The following is a 21,527-nucleotide window of genomic DNA, read 5'->3' as shown; positions in this document are numbered from 1 at the left end:
GCAATTTAAACACAGTAAGGGAAATAGGCTTTGAATAAGAAACAAAATTTACTTAATTTATCAAATAATATATTTTTCAGAACATAAAAATATGCACACATAAATACATATCGCTCACTCCTTTCAAGAACGTCATAAATCAAAAAACTTGATTTTTCAGGAGAACGTTTTTAAAGTTTAAAAATATAATACAATGTATTAAAAATAAATATCAAGCCACTTATTAAACTTTTAACAGTGCAACAGATCTTTTAAGGTAAAACCTGAAGGTTTTTTCTCCCTTTGAAAAATATTTAGTTTATTCAAAAAAATAACTTAACAATGCATTTTCTTAAAAATGCAAAAACAACACTTTCTGCCCTGTAGCGGGTAAATATTAAGTTAAAAATATGCCTCTTTTGCTGGAATATAGTAGATTTTCTGGGCATTCCGAAAACATGCACAACTGAAAATTGACGATTTTTGATTTATGACGTTCTTGAAAGGAGTGAGCGATATGTATAATGTTTTTGCGATAAATATTTATTTCTGATATTCTTGATTATTTTATGATGAAGTGGTGTATCTTTGGTTTCTTTTCAACATTATGCTATGATGGCGTGACGGAATAATCATAATTTACAAAGCCACGAAATGCTGTGATCATTTCTATCACCGTAAAATTCGAGTTTTTCTTTGGGTCCATTCAGACAGTTATATCAAATCACCATTAATCGGGGAATTGCTCAACAAGGCCTTACTGTACTTATACCTTCCTCTAAAAGACATACTGGAATATGTATATGTGTTTGTTTCGAGTAATCAATGTTACCTTAATCTTAATTACAATGAAAGAAAAAACATACCTTATTTGTTGTTTCTCTTTCGACTCACATATCATTATTTCTCAATAAAATATACAATATTTTTTATAGGTTATTTATTAACTCTTGCATCTTGCAATTTTTAGAACTTATACTTTTGAGATAAGACTTTTTTATTCATTTTACTGTTTTAGGTTCTTAACTTTAAATAATATAGCGGAATTACTTTTGAATTTGTAATTTTATGAAGTACGGTGCATATGCAATAATGTTAGACCTGAAAATTGTATTGTATAATTAGAAAATAAAAGACATCCCACCAAGTTATTAAACTTCACAGGGTGCAAAAAGCACAATATAAAGCCACCTTATGTGGCAGACATCATTTTTTTCTTTGTTATGAAACAATGTTTGCAGAGCAACAAAATACTAAACGGTGTTTGAAAGATATGTACTTAAGTTTATTTATTTCTCTGGGTATTACAGCTAAAACTAAATTATTTATCAATGTGAAATATTATGAAATACATTCTACATTATGTGCCAATTATAAAATTCTGTATTTTTTTTCAAAATCCCATTATGTGTGTTTTTATACATCATTTTGATGTTTTAATTCTATTTGTATTTATATCTACAAATACTTTTTTTGGATTTTAACAATAAACCATATTGTTACTATATTTTTATTTTTATTTTGAACGCATCTTTCCGTATCCACATGAATGCAGATCAACGTATTTTCATAACTCCATACATATTCTATAAGTTACATAACAGCCTTGGATTTACTGATTCGCTATTTCATATTTACGTTCCAGTTATGAGATATTTCTTGCAATAGTACCTGTGAAATATTTAAACATTTACCTTTACAAATAAATGCCAAAACCGACCAAAGATGCTTTTTAATTCTTCATCATAACATTTTAATCTGCGAGATATATATTTCATGTTAAATAATCCGAAGCTTCCCATTAAACGCTTGAGTTCAGTAATAATTCAACTATAATACACTAGTATCCTCTTAAAATGTTTGTATATCGTTTTAAGATGAACGACAATCTAGCTAACACATGCTGAAATCAACAACATTTAAAAAAATATATCTTGAGTATCATTATTATTCAATGATAATTGAAAATAAATTTTATGTAATGCATATTTACTATGTTAATTTTCTTATTGTTATTCATTTAATATTAGATATAATGTTGTCACATTCAACATGTGCTAAATTGATCGGGTAAACAACATTCTGTATGCATTGTGTGCCAAAATATGCTACGCATTTGTAAGGTTGATATAAAAATCAATTAAAAGGTTTTTATGTTTAGCATTACTCCCTTAAAAAGAAAGGTATTTTTTGCTCTTTTAATATTTATGCTAAGTTAATACTGTGGAATGAGGCAACACTGAAATATGAAAATCCTCAACAAAAATATAACGATTTTCATTTTAATTAAATAATATTCATATTAATGTAGTTTCTATTTCATTCTTTTGAAAAAAACAGATGTTTTATTTTAAAACTGACTTAAAAATGACGTTAAAACTGAAATTATCTATGCAATATTATTATATTTCTATAACTCCAATGGGAGTACACAATAGTGACGATGATTATATTTCCTAAGAAGATGCACACAGGCTGAAGGAAGCTACAGCCAAAAATATTTAGACAGAATGTTGTTTACTGTCCTGTTCAATACCTCAGAAACTAAATGGATTTTAAATGCAGTTAGGAGTTTTTTTAGATAACATTTTTCCATCAAAAAGTAGTTTCTAAAAAATGTGCAATTAGATAGTTGTTGCTCTTAAGGTGATGATATATGTAAATAATTTTTTGATGTAAGACGTATTTAATATATTTTTATTTTGCGATTCTTGATGAATTTATTTTTCCCTTAATGATAAGTGGCAACGACATGGTTTCCATTGATAGTACACTTATGCCACTGCAATGAGTAATATTTACAAAGTAATGATTGATAATGACTTCATGCAGAAATAGAAATATTAAAGTGAAAATATTTATAAAATGAGTTAATTAAGCATGGTTCAAAAATATTCAAAAGAAGGGTTATAACATTTTCAATTTCAATTTGTTTTTGTAGAGATAGTTTTACTTCTATAATAATAATAATTTTGAGTTATTTATACAGCGTCATTTATGTAAATCACTACTTGAAAGGCGCTTCCATTAAAGTGTAAAATCAAAATGTGTGATTAAATTATGGTAAAAAGAATATTTGAAGTGATTTGGCAAACAAAAGATCATCTCATTTGCAGTATTCTCTCTTGCTGTACATTAAATTATTTTAAGCTTTAAACTTTAAAAATCTATTGATATAAACACTAAAACCAGATGTGCATAAAATCCATCACCTTAAAACCTGCATGCGGTTTTTTATTACATCTTATTTTTCGGAAATTGTAATTTTATAATATATTTTCTCACAAATAAATCCCTTATTACACATCTCTCTCTCTCTCTCTCTGATAAATGTACTTGAATTTTTCAAGAATAATCACATATTGACTGACATTAAACTAGCTACGATGAACTTGGTTTTTACACCAGTTTTATTAAAACTAAAAAGTACATTCTATCCTTATTTGATACGGCGTTCACGCAGAAACAAGACAGTATTGTCCACTAAGCTGAATGAAGAAAGCATTCTCATTGAATTGATTTGTTTGATGATATTTTGTCCCACGAGTGTCGTATGTTGGCTTTCCTTAATCCTCACAATTGTCATTGTAATGCCACAAATACAGTAGATAAATAAAATGGCTCATATGTTAAATTCTGAGATTGCCCAGCTTTTTCTTGCATTGTGTCCTGTGCCGAGACTAATTAAAAGTAATTTTCTGTAGATTATGTATTATGTACTGTGCCATAAAAAAGTTGTAGTTACCTTTAAAAAGGATCATTACTTGCATACTTTTTCAGTTGCCCTAAAGGAGCTCTTTCATAATCTTGAATGTAATGCACTTACTAGACAAAATGTTTACCAGAATTAAACAACTGTTACTATCGTTAACCCATTAACAAATTGTCGCGGGGAAATGTGCAGATATGTAATAAATATGTATTGCAGACTGGTGTTGTTGCGACACAACATAATTACGCTTGCTAAGAATTTATATAGTATTGAAATGTTTTAAATATTTAAGACAATTTTATTTAAAATGGTAAATGATTATTTTCCGTGTATAATTAATATGTACGTTTGTGTTTTTAACAGATTTTTTTGTAAATAAATGATTCCCACTACTTGATATAGTGTATTACTGTACTCCTAGTCTTCCCGGATCATGTCTGCCCCCGCAGTATTCGGCATTTGAAAAAGGTATAGTGCCCTTGTTTACGATATGGCATTTGTGATCAATTCCATTGAAGATTAAATTATGTCCTTACTCTCTCATAAAGTTTACCTAAATGGGTTTAGAAACTCATAGGACTAAGCTGATTTTTATATAATATAAACGCTGTGGCTAAAGTATGACAAGTTATGTTTGTTGAAAAATTAAAAAAGGCAAGTATATTTATGTATAATTTTTTTTTTTTAAATTGCAAACTATTCTTTTTCTTGAGAAAAACTAATTGGATATACCAATTATCACATTTTTACTTGATGGTACTACACCGATGAGTTGCTACAATGTTTTCTGGATGTGCACCATCTTAGCGTTTCCAATCAATCAATTTTAAGTTAGAAGATATTTAATGAACTTAGTAAAACTGATGGTTAAAAGAGTTTTAAAATGAAAAAGGGAAAAACAGCGCAGAAAATGAAAAGCAAGTTTTTTTTCAATGTTTTATTTAGTTGACATTATCTAAAATACCTGTTTTAGAAATGCATTATAAAAAAAACTCGAGCATTTTTGAAAAATTCAATTTTTTTATTGCAATTCTTTAAACGCCCTACTCTACGAATGTTTCTTGTACATGTGGTGAAATAATAGGTACCATAAAAATAACCTAATGAAACAAATTTTAATCACAAAAAATGTTTTTATAAGTAAATCAGTTTATCTCGCAATACCAAAAAGAACAAGAAATCATAGAAAATTATGATTATTTTTTATGAACATTTTCAGAAGAAAAAACCTATGAATAGACGTGATTTTATTTACTTTAATTTTGAAAGATAGTTTTAAAAGTCTACAATATAAAGGAGAAAAATTACTTTTAACGGATATCAGTGGATAACTTTTATTTATTTAATTGAGGTTATTTATTGGTTTCGCCCAAACCTCATAAAACAATATGATTATCACTCCATTAAAGTAAGTCTTATAAACCTGCAAGTAGCTCAAAGAAAAAAACTTAAGATTCACATCATTTAAGGAAGAAATACTTTGTTGGTTATCTAGTCAAAAAAATAATATCATTTTATTAGGTCGGACCTACATAAATATCCAGAAAAAAGCAGATTATAATAATTTAATTTGTTACACTAATAAAATCACAAATCTGTAATAAATTCTGTAAATTTACAAACAAATTTCTATATTATTTAGGAGTATGGAAAAGGTTTTATGAATACTAGGATTTTCCAAATACACATAATTTTGATAAATTTGAATAATATATTAATTACAATATTATCCTACTGAACAAAGCTTTTCGTTTAAAAATGTCGGAAGAATATTGACATAGGAACAAAGGCTGAAACTGCCATTCTTAGTATTTTACTTCATTGTAATTCTTTTTTTTTTTTTTAATTCTTTACTGCCTTTGTGTGGACTTTTAAAGAAGAAAAACATTAGCGCTCAGTAGCTATGAATGAATGAACGGTTTAAGTTTAATCTTTAAGCACTACAAATGATCATAATCATAGGATAAAAGAAAGATTTAATGCAACAAGAAAATCTAATGAAAACTGTATAATATGCTCGAGTGCCACTCCAAATCAAGTTTGCACTCCGACCCCAATATAAATAAATTAATGTTTTCCATGAAAATTGACCACCTGGATTTACCGATTCTTGTAAATGGGTCCTTAAACTTGATATTATACCGAAGATTATTTTGTATAAAATATTGTCAAAAGTAGATTTTTAAAATCTGAAAAAAGTACCGACTAAGTATTACCTATACAACAACAAAAAATGTGAAGGTATATATACAATTTTTGAAATAATATTAATTTAATCGCTTTTATTAATAATTTGAACTCTCTTGATAGTATAAAACAATGTATATTGCCTCTTTATAACATCATTTTGGGAAATGAGCTATACTCGATACTACGAGTGGGACTTTTAATTTATTATAAAAACATAAGAGAAACTAATGACTATCTACATTACAGGTTAAAAAAAATAACTAGGTACATTTTCGTTATATTGATACCGAATGGTAGTGATGAATTTCTTAGAGAAACTATTTTAATGATTAGCAACTTCACACTGGGATATTCATTACACAATAGTTTTTATGTTAAAAAATCTTACCATTAAACAAAACGAATGAGTAATAGCAGACAGTGCTTATGTGTCTTAGTTTACAAATTTTACTTCATTTTTAATCATTTCTGCATTTTACATGTCATAAAATGAGATTCGGTCAGTAACTGGAAGTGCCAGAATCTGACAAACACTCGAATAATAACAATAATAATTCAACTAAGCCTATAAACATATAAACACCTAATTTTACATGGCAATATAATTTGAAAGAAACAAGAGTCGAAACATGGTAGTCACTGTAACATAACTAATTCAATTCAAAACAAATTTTATTTTTAAAAAGTTCAAAATGTGTAACGTACGAAGTAGGCGATAATATACAGAATTTTACAACCGAAACAGGAGTACGTTTGGATAAAGCTCTAATTCCACTAGAGCTAAATATGTAGGTATGTATATATTACAAATTTATGTACAAATGTTCCTTTGGCTGGGGAGCTATCGAGGATAGTCGGGGGTATTAGCTGGGACCCTGCGCGGGCGGGGCGGGGGCGGGCAGCGAGGGGGCGCGCGGGGACACGGGGCGGAACACGAAGCCCGAGTCGGTGCCCGGCGAATCGGGCGCGGAGGGGGCGCGGCCCTCCGCAGCCCAGCAGCAGCGCTTGGCGGCGGGCGCGTCCTCCAGGTCGAAGCGCCTCTTGGTGGCGGCCAGCGCGGACGGGCGGCCCACGGGGCTGAGGCAGGACGGCCGCATGGCGATGGGCGACAGGCTGCGGCGCGTGGCGAAGTTCACCTTGCGAGTGGGGGAGGGCGACACGCCCGGGGAGAAGCGCGCAGGCCGCGTGGGCGACGCGCCCCCCACCAGAGTCAGGTCTTCCCAGGACTGGCTCATCTGTATGGCGCTGTGCGTCTCTCGCTCGTGCGCTACCTCTCTGATGTTGGTCACATCGGCGCACTCCTCTTGGCGCAACTGGCTCACCCGAGGCGTCATCCGGGGACCCGTACCATTCTGAGACATTTATTCTCATTTATTATCACATTACAGTTTCTTCATAATCAAAGACTAAATAAGAAAACTAAAAAAGTGTAACACCGTCACTCTAATATTGACGATTAGTAATTTTTTTTTTTTTTTAAATTAAATAATCTAAATTTACAAATACAACTTTTTTTCTTTTATCTTCAACATTTAAAATGAAAAAATTGTTTCTTTTCTTTGTCTTCTTAATAAGAAGACAGTTGACTTCTCATTGTTGTATACATATGATATATTATTACTGATATTTATTTTACTGATTCAGTATTGTGGAAATCACATACTTAGAATTTACATTGGCACATGATATAGGAATTTTAAACTTTGTATGTGAATAATATTGCGGCAAAGTATTTTGATTTTGTAAATGTTTATAAAAAAATTATAATATACCATATATATGTATATTTTTTAATTATTTAATATTATTAATTAATCTTTGAATATGTAAATAAATACTTGCTCAAAATAATTTTCAGAGAAAGAAAGATTGCTCACATAAATTGGTCAGTGAAAACTATTAGATTTTTATCTGACAATTTGATAAATAATCTGGTGGAGAATATTTATTTTCTTGTAATTTAGCATAAATTTTTAATTATTTACATGGACTCGAGAGATGTACCGAGAATTTTATAAAACATTGTTGTGAATTTGGCCTCTGACCTAAGTAATGTGATATCTCTCTCAAAAACCATTAAAAAAATGAGAACCATTAATGAAATTATTGAAATAATTCAGAATTAATGTTCGACTCGATTCACTATTATATTACATCAACATTCTTATTATATGAAAGACCACATTCTTAAGTTATATATTTTTACAAAACTTTTATTATAATTTTCGCAAAATATCCAATGTACTGTGTGCGAGTAATTTACACAATTATGTCTCAGAACTTACCGGCGAATGAATATGTGGACTAAAGCTGGCACTAAATCTCCGAGTTCTCTGCTGATTGTGGTTTGCAAAAATGTTAAAGGGTGATGTGTCCCTAAAATCAACAAACCATTAAGTAATCAGAGGCATCAACGGAGAAATATGACTTTTTACGGCCAGCTACATGAGACGAAACATACCTTGGAGTGGTACTAGTCGAAGGCGATGAAGACATTGTTAGAGGAACTTCGTTTATCAGCGGTGCACTACTACATCTTTTCAATGTGTTGGGTGTATCAACATCCATTATCGGTAGAATATGAAGCGAGATTTCTTACAACGCACTTTAAAAACCATTGGGTATTAATATGTTTCACTTCGGATACCTGTAAAAATGCGACAAAAGAAATATGAAAATACTCATAACTCGGCAAACTGTCAGTTTTATCTTCCTCGCTCTTTACCGGGGGCCGCAGCTCATGGCGCCTCACGTCAACTTCTATGGAGAATGATATAGGTGTTTAAAAATTTACGAAAAAAGAAATTAGTATCTACTTATTACTCGAAACTTCGCTCCTGATAACTTATCCTGATAAATTATAGACACTATTCTAACTATTTAGGTAAGTACGTACAAATATATAAAATGATAATCAAACTGTATTTTCTGAGTAAAACCGCAGAAACTTTGTGGCTCTCTGCATGTAATCGTAGATTTTAGAAATTAATAACAACGAAATGATATTAAAAATGGAAACAAATTATTTAAAAATAAAACTTATATGAAGGGGTAAGCAGAGAGAATAGAACGCCACATCACTGTGTCACCACATTCGCCTTATGATTTTTTTACCATTATTTTCTCACTCATTCGTTCCACATGTTCAAACCATCTAACACACCTTGCTTAATTTTATCGATAATGCTTGCAAGGCTAAGCATTAATCGATAAAATTAATTATTTCACTCTCATTATTATTTCCTTACTTCACCATTCAGACATCTATCAAACATTGTTTTGCCGCACATTCACCTGAGAGATCGCATTTCGACTGCATCAAGTTTACTTACAAGGCAGAGGACGACCGAGAAAAACTTGGCACAATCAGGTATGTCAAATACTTGAAAGCGGCCGGGTCAGGAGTCGTAATAATCGTCGGGTATGTATGAGAAGATGCATGAATGTAGAAGAGGCAAAGAATGTTTGCAAAGACAGAGTGGTGTGGCGTTCGATTCTCTCTGCCTACCCCTGCGGGGAAGCGGCGTGATGGTTAGTTAGTTTGGTTAGTTAGTTCAAGTTTACTTTCATCTTTCTTCTGTCAACTCCGTGCTACACTTCTATACATTAGGGTTGGTACCAGGACTCTATGATGTACTACCAGTTCAGCTTCCGCTGTTAGGCTTTTATTACTTTTAACTAATTTCAATGCATCATTTACTCTGTTCCCAACATTTACTCTCATTTCAATATTTTTTATGAATGATTCATTATTAGGAAACATATATCCCGAATATGTATACAAAATCATCAACCGGTTTCCTTGATTCTAAAATTTTACACCCAGATCTACATTTATCTTTTTCAAAAACCTTAATTTAATATCGGTCAACCTTCACCAGCAAATCATTTTCTTTGCACACGTCATATGCTTTTGGTCACCAGCGTTTGCAGGTCTTCTCAGCTATCAACAAGAAGTACACCGTCGTCAGCCTTCAAAAGGTAAGAGAATAGCACTGCGTCAATACGATGCAGTGTCCTATGCACATTGGGTGCGGATAAGGGTTAGAAGAAGAAGAATAGCAAATTTTGGTGTTAATGTGGAAATATAAAATAATTGTATTTAATATTTATTCAAAAAATGTTTCCAAGGGACTCGTACGTAGTATCAGTATACAACTTGTATAAATACGGGCATGCAACCCCGAGTCATTAGTTGTTGACGCTATTTTTTTTCTTTATATTTACATATTAATATATAATATATAATAAGTATTATTCACCCTGAGCTTCTTCGCCTGCACAATTTGTATCCCATCTATTCTTATATCCGAAAACCTAATTTTATATCCCAGAATCATCCAAATTATCTTTTTGAATATGATGAAAAGGTTTAATTTTACTTAAATAATTTTTCGGCAACTAAATTTACCATGCAATTTAAATGAAAAATGAAGAGGCATTACCTAGTAAGGTTTTTAAATAAATACAACAACCAACAAAATCGCTTTAAAGCTGTAAGTAAAATTTAAGCATTTACATCTATAATATACTTACGTTTCTTCAGATTTTTTTCACAATAGTATCGATTTTTTTCCCGCAGAGCATAGTGTACAGGTATGTCAATTTTTATATAAAAAAATATTAAGCATTGTAAGTCAAAGGTACAAAGAAAAGTTTAGCATTTAGGAAATCCGCACTCAACGACTCATAAGACACTGCAGGGTTTTCTTAATCGTTAATACAAGAAAGCAAGGTGATAAATTTTGCCTTTTAAACATTAGTCCAGAGTGATCTAAAAATTTTTTTAGAGCTTTTATTTTTATTATATTTTAAAAAACAATTGTATTTATTTCGACCCGTAGGGGAATCAATCCCGGGATCTCCAATACGGTAGCCAAACGTGTTAAAAATTACACTGCAGAACTGGAGTTTGAATACAGACATAAATAAATTCATATTTTTAGTTTTTTTTTAATGCAACTACTATTTTTTACATTCAATTAGTATTAAACGGTGTTTCAGCGCATCAAAACGATCCTCCACAAATTTTGCGGAGAGGATAGGACTAAAATGTTAATTCTAACGTCTGCGTAGATCAGGACTAATTTTAATTCACTGATAAGCAGACCTTGTAGTATTCAATCCAAATATTAGTCAGGTCGTGACATCTAGCGTCATTTGAATTAACTTCTTTCGCGTCGTGCGCTAAACTTCAAAATTATTTTGACTTTTGACGTATGCTTGATTTGATATTGATAGCGAATAGCGAGTAGCGAGCGACGGCAGACCGAACGGAATCAACATAACAGAGTTTGTCGAGTTCTTGATCGAATTATTGTGTTTAGAAAAGATAAAACGATGTTATTGTGTTCATAAATGTTTACGAGTGATTTCACTATTCGAATTTACGTATATAATATTTTTAGTTAACGATATATTAGATCATGAAGCTGAGAAAAGAAATGTTCAATTTGCTATTTTATTTTATTTTATTGAATTTCGTCAGTGCGAAATCGCCTGTAATACTGAGTAAGTATTTTTTTTACATACTGCGTATTGTAATTATTTTCGACGACAGAAGCAATATACTCGGTGTTAGAATTTATATCCGTCACTGCAATGCAGAACTATCCTAATGATTTATAACTGGACAGATTTTCCTCAAAATTGTTTTTTCGCAGCATGTAAATTTATGTTTACAAAGTTGATCTCGAAATCAAAGTCGATACTCGAAAGATCACTTCTCTTATATAAATACGAATTCTAAAGCGGATTCTGTACAAGGATATATTTTTTTGAAAGGATGCCAGCATCAAAAACTATATTCGGAAATAATTCGTTGATTTCTAATTTTAATCGCATACATAATGATTAAATATATTTATTTAAATATTCATTAAAAAAAACATTTAGTCTGCTGATATCAAAACTGAACCATTTGAATGTCAGATTGGACACAAAGTAAAAAGAAAACTTTCTCTAGATTTTAAACAGCTGAATAGCTCTTCTGTAAAAAATTCTATAAAATAATATATCACCACCAAAGTCATTTTGTATCGAATTTGAAATGTTTTGTCTTCCAGTTCCTGGCGATGGGGGAAGTCAACTGGAGGCCACCCTTAACAAATCTACTGTGGTGCATTATTTATGTGAGAAAACAACGTCGGATTTCTTCACCATCTGGCTGAATAAAGAATTGCTCGTTCCGCTGGTGATTGACTGTTGGATCGACAATATGAAACTGCATTATAATAATCTCACACGGATCACAGAGAATCCTCAGGGAGTAACAACTAGAATTCCCGGATGGGGAGACCCAGAGCCGGTAGAGTGGCTCGATCCATCGCACGCATCAGCCGGGGCATATTTCAAGGATATTGCGAATGCACTCGTCACCATTGGATATGTACGAAACGTTTCTATCAGGGGAGCACCGTACGACTTCAGGAAAGCACCAAGTACTTGAATTTATTATTATTTTTATTATTTATATTTATTATGGTCATTGATCTTTTAGTGACGTATCTACAATCAGACTGATATGCATAATATACTTTTGAATATTTAATTAGACATTTTGGAGGCAAATGTAGTAATCTTCAAAGTATTCATTTTAGCTACTTTACTTGGAGATCTAATATCTAAATGTTAAATAGTCTACAGCATAATAATACTCCGATTAAATCGTCTTCTGTATTATGATGATTTATTAATATAAGTGTAATTTTGTATTGTAGATCTCCTAGTTTAACAACATTGTACTTTGGATTTTTTTGTCAAATAGTTAAATACTTTATGACAAGAATGTTACCTTGCCATTAACAATTGAATTCATGCAACTAACTCTCTATTTCGTATTCATCTCATTGCAGATGAAAATCAGGAATTCTTTGTAAAATTGAAGAGTTTGGTTGAAGAGACATATGCTTTGAATAACCAGAGTAAAGTAACTTTGCTCACGCACAGTATGGGTGGACCCATGGCTCTCTACTTCCTCCAGAAACAACCCCAAAAGTGGAAGGACACCTTTATCCAGAGAATGGTGACACTGGCTGCCCCGTGGGGGGGGGCTGTCAAGGCCATTAAAGTGTTTGCAATAGGTAATGTAGTCATTTTATCTACAGAAATAAATTTCTCAAATTCAGTTAATGGAAACTCAGTACCCTCTACTTTATGCTCCCTATTTGAATGTCAAACTAATAAGAACTCTTATGCTATCAGGTCTATACTGGTGATAGAATGAATCTAATGAAAACCATAGAGCTATAACTCATTTTAATAATAAAACTTCAAAAAAAGTTATTGTAATGATTCAGTTGATTCCTAAAACTAATAATCGATTAAAAACAATTATTAGCAACAAAAAAAGTCGTATAATTTGCTGACAGTTTTTTTTCCATAAATTTATAGTGTACTCATATTTTTTACTGCTTGAGGAGAAAATGTCTTACTTATTACGTAATTTGATTAAGATTTCCAAAAAATACAGGTATTAATTTACTACTCGATACTTTTCCTCCTCAATGTGAGCCTTTATATAATTATTCATGTTTGAGGAATATTAGTCAGCACAAAATGTAATTTACGAACTCTTATCATTATTCATATTTTTTTACTTACTTGATATTTGCGTCACTAACCACAGTTGTTTACAAATTATATTATTAATGGGATTTGTTTTTTCTTGATAGCAGTATTAACTTTGTTTGCCTGAGGCAAATTATTAAAAATAAATTTAAATATTTATGATTAGTTATGGCCATTAGTGATAAATAATAATAATAATTTCTCATGTACAAATATGATATTAAATTGAAGGTACAAAAGTCTTAATGATCTATTTCCAAACTAATTATTTATCAACTACTTCAATTCACGATTTTATATTTGAACATCAAACAAAACTAAAAATCAAGTCGTGTAAAATATGATATATTATTTATTACCATAGTCTGGTTTTCATATTTCAAGCAAAAAGGTCAAAAATAATTTCTCTCAGCGTTATTTTATCAATGCCTTCAGCACTTAAGTGAACTATGTAATTGCATTTTTCCAAGAGACTTGTAAATAAAATAAAAACGCATTAACGATAAACAGTTCCAAGATATCCCTTTTGTTTTTCAGTCCTAAATGGATATAAGTCAGAATTATGAAATTGACAAAAGATGTGCTTCTAACAAACGATTCAGACATTTTCATAAATGCATTTCAATATACCACAACAGATATTATACATTACTAGGCATCAATACACACTTTAAATTTACCATTGTGTAATTTTTCAATTTCAGGTGATGATCTCGGATCATTTGTTTTAAGAGAAAGTATATTAAAAGAACAACAAATAACGGCGCCATCTCTATCGTGGTTGCTTCCATCGCCTCTGTTTTGGAAGGATTCTGAAGTCTTGGTTCAGACAGACAAACAAAATTATACCATCAAGGATTTACAGAAGTTCTTTAGGTACATATATAGATATCTTTTACTACATATGTATATCATTATCTTAATATCTTCTCTCTGTTACTTTCTGATACTGATAAATAATGCAGTTTGGCTATTACCAAAAAGATTTTGAGTGTTATTTTAATCCATAGTTTTTAATTAATAAATATATTGCTAGTTTTAGACTATAATAAAGTGAGCTTCTATTTTTGTAGCGATATAGAATACCCTACTGGCTGGGAAATGCGTAAGGACACCATAGAGTACACAATGGACTTTACGGCTCCGGGAGTTGAATTGCATTGCTTGTATGGCACTGATGTACCTACTGTGGAAAGGTAAAATATTCTATTACGCACTTTTATCATTTATTAATGGCGATCAAAACAAAATACTATCATACATTGTTCTTTTACCATAAACTCATAAAAAATTGGAGAAAAAATATGTTTAATAAATTAGATCAATGTGAATCAAATTTTACTAATACACAACTATTTATACTATATTTATCAATTATTTTGAAAAGAAGTTAAACCATGTACATATACATGACGAATTGGGTTTAAAAATGTGTTCATTCACCAATTCTACCCATTATTGACAACCACACTACTCAAATTCATGGAAGTTTTATATATATATATATATGAACCAATTTAGAAACCTTGTTCTTGAATCACTAGAACTTCACTAGAGACATCTATTGGTGAGATGTAAAGAAACAATTAATGTTACACGTGTGTAAAGTGATCACTTAAACCAGCCTATGACGGTCGTCAGCCCCGTAAATGCCCAGACTTCCATATTCTTCTTCATCTTTGATGAGATGTCAAAAAATAATATGAAAATAACTCCTGTAATTGGAGATAATCCAGATTTTGTGAACAAGTATTTGGACACACTCAAAATGTTGTAAAGGTCTTATAAATGTTTACCAAATGGAGACATCTGCATCGCACAGTAAGGTAACCAAATGAAAGGTGGAAGTTTTTTTTTGTCATCCTTGTTTACTTTGCAGATTGGTATACAAACCAGGAACATGGCTCGATGGGTATCCGACTCTGGCCACCGGGAACGGTGATGGGACTGTTAACATCCGCTCTCTCGAGGGCTGTCTACACTGGTCGGCCAAAAGGAGGAGGAAATGGGGACTCCACACGCACGGGTACAAAGCGGTATCTCACTTACCTCTCACTAAGGCTGACCACTTGGGCATCCTGAGCGATGCAAGGATGCTAGATTATGTCAAAAAAATATTTGCATAAATCCATTCTAACTGCAATAGAACTGTATAAACCATTTATGTAAATATTTATTTTGTAGTGGCATATTTTAACTGATACATACATATTTAAGAAGTTATTGAATAATATTTATGTTTAAATTTTAGTTGATTTTATAAGTGTAGATTAATATTTTTATTTATCTTGCTTTTTACAGTTTTCTATTTGAATATGTAGACAATTCGACTAGATTAATAGTGTGGCTTTATGCATAATAGACCATTCTGCGACATCAAATGAATGAACAAATGTGGTTGTAATTTTTACACACATTTATATTACATTTTAAAGTTAATCTTACAATATGTTGACAATTTGGCAAGATAATTATTTAGGCATTTATGCATAAAAAGACCATTCGGAAAAGTATGATAAATAGTAAATCATGTTTAGTTTCATATTTATATTCATGTACAATGTTTTATCGCAGGCATATACAAGGCGCAAGAAAATTATATTTTGGAATGGTTCCATTTTGCAAAGTTATGTTCAATTTTAAAAAAAATGTACTAATTTTAACATATTAATGAAATAATTACTCATAATTATATGATCCGGGATTTCATCCTTTATGTAATCCCAGATCTACATATATTCACTTGGCACAACATTGCGGGCACTTCCTTACAGGAGAGGGGAGAATAATGTAATTGTATTAATTGATCAACTAGTATATTCTCAATTATTTTTAGTATGTGGCAAGACTATATTCGGCACTGCCTATAAGTGTAAACAAATAATCTAAAACATAATACTGTAAACTATTTGGCCCTGTCAAAAAAAACGCAATGCTGTGAAAGTCACCATTTTCACCACATGAAAAATGACGTTACGCAATTATTCAATAAAATTTGCTGAATAATTGGAACATTAACTCTCAAGTACTTTAGCTAGGTAGCATCAGGCTGCTAACAACCTAGTAAAATCATCTTCTTTATATCCCTCATCAAATATATTTACAGTGTATCATCTGTGGTGCCAGAAAAATGTAACTAAAGTATTCATTAAATGTCAGGGTACTAGTAAATTTTAAATAAAGTCAGTTTCACCAAACATGTATGACAATGAAAGGGATTCCTCCACATACATAGCACTAGTCAAATGCCCAATGTAGATCTCAAGATCTTGATATAATGGCGATAATTTTTATATTTCATCTGTCATGTTTTTGATTATAATTATTTCAATAGATGTTATTATGTATCCAATATTTTAAACCGTACAAACCCACCTTAGCTTAGGAACAAAACATATTGAGGCACTACACACTCGAGGAACTTCAATGTTCTTTCGCCACTAAAGGCATTTTAATAATACTGTATATGTATTAGAATCTTGTTATAGAACTGCTAATTATGTATAATTTAGATAGAATTGTTTGATGATTGAACTTCTGCAATTATGAAATCTTCAAATAAAATTATTAGAAGATTACTGTGTAAAAAATATTTACTTATATTCAGGCCAATGAAGGTATTTAATATAATAACAATAATAATATATAGTACTAATAAAATAATATTTTTTAAATGTTCTGAAATTAGAAGTATTTTATAATGGCATAAATATTAGAAATCAAGTAATGTAGCAATCTATTGTTGAATATTTTGGGGTTTTTAAGCAAATTGTTTTAACTCACCAACCAATCTCTGACCAACATGAGATTTTTTCCAAAATTGCGCATTTTTGCGAGTGACTTCACTACAGCCAATGAAAGATCTTCTTTTCATTGGGTTTTACGGCTTCCGCAATCTCCAGTTTCCCTATCATGTTAACTAACGCTATCGGTAAAATTCAAAATGTAATTATAATATAAAAATTTAACTTTGTAAAATAAGTAATTGTGATGATTTTTATGGATTAAATTTTTAATTGATTTTGTCCATTTACTGGAAAAACCTAATCTATTTTTTGGTTTCATAGTACTTAATGAAACTGGAAAAAAATAAACATTAAAACTATAAATTTATTTGCTATAAAAAAGAAATTTCTTAAATTTTGATCATGCTTCTCTTTGGAGAAGTGTTTGTAAATAAAATTAATGTCCTTGCCGATATTTTAATAGATAAAGCTATGTAGGTGACTGAATAAACCTTATTTGTTGTTATTTTAATACATATATTATTATAATTTTATGATAATACCATATAGATAAATATACTTTGTTTTGATAATATTTATATGTTCGTAATGCTTTTGATCAAACAGAATCTATGCACGCTTACAATTTATATAAATATACTTAACATTCCAGATTTTTTTGTTACTAATGTAAACGTAGAAAAAGTTCTGTTATCTCATAACATTTGTGATTTTATTTATATCCACTTACCATTATATTTAAGTACTTGTGATATTGACTGCTTAATATTAATTTGGTGGAACTACAAAATAAACCTTTAGCACTGAAAAGTTTTTTTGTACGTGCATACTCCCAACTCGATTAAATTCCGTAACTTATTACTATTTAATCGTACTAATACAGTACTGGTTAAATTATATTGAAAAGTGAAGAAAACAAAATGTATTAAAAAAAATGTTGCCATAATGGCGGACTCCAATTATACAGCAAACATGTATGCTGCATCCTATGGCTGCACTCAAGTGCTAGGGGTTCATACTTTGTATAATAACATTGTGAAATTACAGTTTGCAATATGTATTAAGTATTGAAAAAATAGTGTATTTCAAAGTTCAATGATAAATTAAATTGTTTTAGCTTACAGTCCAAAAATAAAAATATCTATTCCATATAAATTAGTTTTTTAAGACACCAAATTTACACTAAGCAGTCGATATGTAGTTGAAATGTATGTCATTAAGCTCTCTCACTGGTTCATGTGATATTTTCGTTATTTATGCTATAGAACAATTTATTTATGTGGATATTTTGAATATTAAAAGCATTAACTTTGTGGATCATAGTGATATATTATTTTGAGAAATAAAAATACTTGTTTTTTGATCCACTCACATTTTTATTGGAAAACAACTAGTACGGCATGTTTAGTCATAAAAAAACCCTGAAGAGGGCAACAGGTTGTTGCCAAAACTAATTGGTTTTCAATAAAAATGTGAGTGGATCAAAAAACAAAGTCTTTTTGTGTCTCAAAATAATATATTTATGTGGAAACTAAGCATAGTTTTTATAATACATACTTTAGTTATCTATATCGTAGTCGTACAGGAGAAAGTGACTAACTAACAAAATGTAAAATATTCAGGAGGGCCATTTAAGTCACTTTAGCTTGGCAACAAAATAAACATCAATGCAGTTAGTCATTTTTAACAAGTCAATATATTATACTTCCGGGTTTAAAATCGCTTTGGGATTTTTTCAGGGCAATATTAAGCTAGTAAGATATCAAATAGTCAATGATCACGTTTTTGTAAACAAATGCACTTGGTCACTTTCTCCTGTATGACTACGATATATGTATTAATCAATCTCATTTAAATAGATGCATGGACGAAACCATAATAAAGCTGTCAGAAAGCTTTTTGTGGTTTTTAATGTTGGAAAACACATTTTGTATCTGTAGTATCTGTGTAAATGCTTAATTTTTGGTAAAAATTAGTTTAAATTAGTTAATACACTTGAATTTTACTGGATTTCACCAAAAAATGGATATGAATTTAAATATGACTGCCATAATTTTTGACAATGTAACAGGAAAACTTTATGCAAATATAACCGAGTGGCTTGGATACCTGTTTTTTTTTTCTTTTACAGATTCTAGAAAAAAAGATGTCTTAAAAAAACTTTTAATATAAAAAAAAATTGTACTGAACATTTGTTATAAAAAGTAGACCTTGTAATTGGCTGCATTAAAAAAATCACATACATTAGTATTAACTTACTTATTAATTTAATGTCAAAATGAAAATCAAACAATTGAATAAAAATAATGACAGGTATATTTGCTCAACTTTGAAAATGGCTGAGTACATCAGTAGTATTGTTCCAAATTTTCTTTGACAATATTAAATGGCTGATAAGTGTATTTTATAAATGGCAAAGTCATAAACAAGTGTATATACTCAAATTTTTAATGTTTATTCTTATAAATAATGTGATATTTGTATGGGTTGCTATTTTGACGGTATTTGTTTGTTTTACAAATTCGGACAATAAAGGTTTTTCATAAAATAAAAATGCTTTCATTTTTGTTCCATAACTTTTATAAAACATCTATACATTGTTGTGAATATCTGATGTGTTTAAAAGTACAAAATCTTGACCACACATGCTACTATTTGTATTTCTTTTTTCAATTACATAATCCAGTGAAAATAATTAAAGTAATAATGGTATTAACAAAATATTATACTGATCAGAATATTGGTTTGATACAAAACACTATTTTTTGTTACTTTTTCAAACCGAATATTACCTTGGGGAGAATGTAAGTTCTCTTTATTTGTATAATTTTAGTGAAAATCTATATATTTAAGGATGCTTAAATAGTAATTATCAGTCTGCCATTTGTTGACACCTGGAACTTTAATAAATAAATAATAATAATAATAAACAAATTGTTTCAGATATAACGACAACGGACTTGTAACTGATAAGATATATTTATAAGATAATAATAAAAAATAGAATTGGCAAAATACATATAATAAAAAGTAATGAACACTGAATTTTCCATATTCCTTTGAAAATGCTCCAAGGATGACAATTTTATGATTGAATACTATCAATTCTTTCTATAAGCAAATAAATTAAGACAATCGGTATTATGATTATTAAAGTCTGCAAGGAAATAAAGGATTAAACTCAAGACTGGGGGGGAGGGGGGAGAACCTGCAGCCTCTTGGCTACTCTGATATAGCCTTTTGACTTACTTATGTAATTTTTACATATATTCAACATTGTTTAACAATAAATATTAAATTTGATTTATAAATGTGTAACTGTGGTTTAAATATTTAAAAAATTGAATTGGGAATTTAAAATATTTGGTTTATGGGGGGGTGTCAAGGTTTTCGTTACTGCTGCATTATGTTAAATCAGATAAATGTGGCCTTTAGAAATAAAAAGGTTCCCCCCCCCTGCTGTAGATATTTGAATTGCTGCCAAGATGATAAAATCATAATGACGTCGGGTGTGAAATTACTACAAGTAGGTTGAACTCAAGAGTCTAAGCACTCTATACTCTATTCCGAGTGTGTAGCTCGCAATCTCCATTCTGAGTAAGTAGCTGAGTGAAATCTTTAATACACTACATTAAACAGCATGGGTATCAATCTTCCAAAGATATGGATAAGATGATGCAATATGCCACCAACTGATTGAAATACTGTTATTGAATTAGCTTTTTTTTTTCAAATGAAATCATTGATTTTTTTAGATTGTTAATAAAAGAATCTACATACGTAATTCACTATAAATGTAGAGTATGTTTGATCTGATATTCCTTTAATACCTTATTGTATATTGTGAAAATAAATAAAATATGTGGACTTGAATATTGCCTATTGAAGATAAAATATCTTGATTATATTTTTTATGGAGTTTGGCAAATTGGACACTATTTCAGTTCATAACAGAGCATGTGTTTAGTAAAATAATATCTGTGTTCATTTCGTACATATGATTCATTCATAACCCAATCACTATGTATCATATGTTTATATAACATAGTTACTGCCAGTAAGTGCCATAATTATATTAAAACTAAACAACTTGACATGCTTTACATATACATATATTATCATCTCGGTGAAGGACAAAAAGTGCATGTCTTCAAATTCATCATACCATTACTTGCAAAAATGCTTGTTATAATGTGAAATGAAAACATAAATTTTTATACATACATAAATATACAACAAAATTCTGTTTTGCCATCTAAATATTATTTATGTGGCCAATAATTTCAAATGCCGGTTAGGATTTGGTAGCCAAAATTAATTTGGTGGTCATT

At 30.3% G+C, this 21,527-nt stretch overlaps 2 protein-coding genes across 3 annotated transcripts; one reads left to right on the top strand and one right to left on the bottom strand.

The window, feature by feature from the left end:
* Window positions 1-5,521: 5,521 nt before the first annotated feature.
* On the bottom strand, window positions 5,522-8,767 carry LOC148306501 (uncharacterized). Of its 2 annotated transcripts, XM_088264899.1 has the most exons (4): window positions 8,607-8,767; window positions 8,343-8,528; window positions 8,167-8,257; window positions 5,522-7,233 (listed from the first exon to the last, which is right to left on the bottom strand). In XM_088264899.1, exons 2-4 carry the CDS (start codon window positions 8,447-8,449, stop codon window positions 6,745-6,747), a joined length of 687 nt encoding a protein of 228 aa, XP_088121025.1. In that variant the 5' UTR covers window positions 8,450-8,528; window positions 8,607-8,767; the 3' UTR covers window positions 5,522-6,744. The 2 variants fall into 2 exon arrangements, with proteins under 2 accessions (XP_088121025.1, XP_088121024.1); XM_088264898.1 differs by having other exon boundaries at window positions 8,343-8,652.
* Window positions 8,768-11,108: 2,341 nt separating this feature from the next.
* Window positions 11,109-17,042, top strand: LOC148306500 (lysosomal phospholipase A and acyltransferase-like). The gene is made up of 6 exons (XM_088264912.1): window positions 11,109-11,392; window positions 11,947-12,321; window positions 12,736-12,963; window positions 14,155-14,326; window positions 14,524-14,646; window positions 15,330-17,042. Exons 1-6 carry the CDS (start codon window positions 11,308-11,310, stop codon window positions 15,574-15,576), a joined length of 1,230 nt encoding a protein of 409 aa, XP_088121038.1. The 5' UTR covers window positions 11,109-11,307; the 3' UTR covers window positions 15,577-17,042.
* The last annotated feature ends 4,485 nt before the right edge of the window (window positions 17,043-21,527 follow it).

Source organism: Brachycentrus maculatus, unplaced genomic scaffold (genome assembly GCF_059751285.1).
Source record: "Brachycentrus maculatus isolate JH-2025_06_01 unplaced genomic scaffold, ASM5975128v1 h1tg000240l, whole genome shotgun sequence".
NCBI lineage: Eukaryota > Metazoa > Arthropoda > Insecta > Trichoptera > Brachycentridae > Brachycentrus > Brachycentrus maculatus.
Note: the sequence above shows the minus strand (reverse complement) of the source record. Positions and strands in the feature narration are given on the sequence as shown.

Coding starts and splice junctions, on each gene's coding strand:
- LOC148306501 (XM_088264899.1), bottom strand. CDS start 8,449: ATGGATGTTGATACACCCAACACATTGAAAAGATGTAGTAGTGCACCG. Junction 8,258..8,342: donor TCGACTAGTACCACTCCAAG/GTATGTTTCGTC, acceptor TGTTGATTTTAG/GGACACATCACCCTTTAACA. Junction 7,234..8,166: donor GTCCACATATTCATTCGCCG/GTAAGTTCTGAG, acceptor TAAATGTCTCAG/AATGGTACGGGTCCCCGGAT.
- LOC148306500 (XM_088264912.1), top strand. CDS start 11,308: ATGAAGCTGAGAAAAGAAATGTTCAATTTGCTATTTTATTTTATTTTA. Junction 12,322..12,735: donor CGACTTCAGGAAAGCACCAA/GTACTTGAATTT, acceptor ATCTCATTGCAG/ATGAAAATCAGGAATTCTTT. Junction 14,647..15,329: donor GATGTACCTACTGTGGAAAG/GTAAAATATTCT, acceptor TTTACTTTGCAG/ATTGGTATACAAACCAGGAA.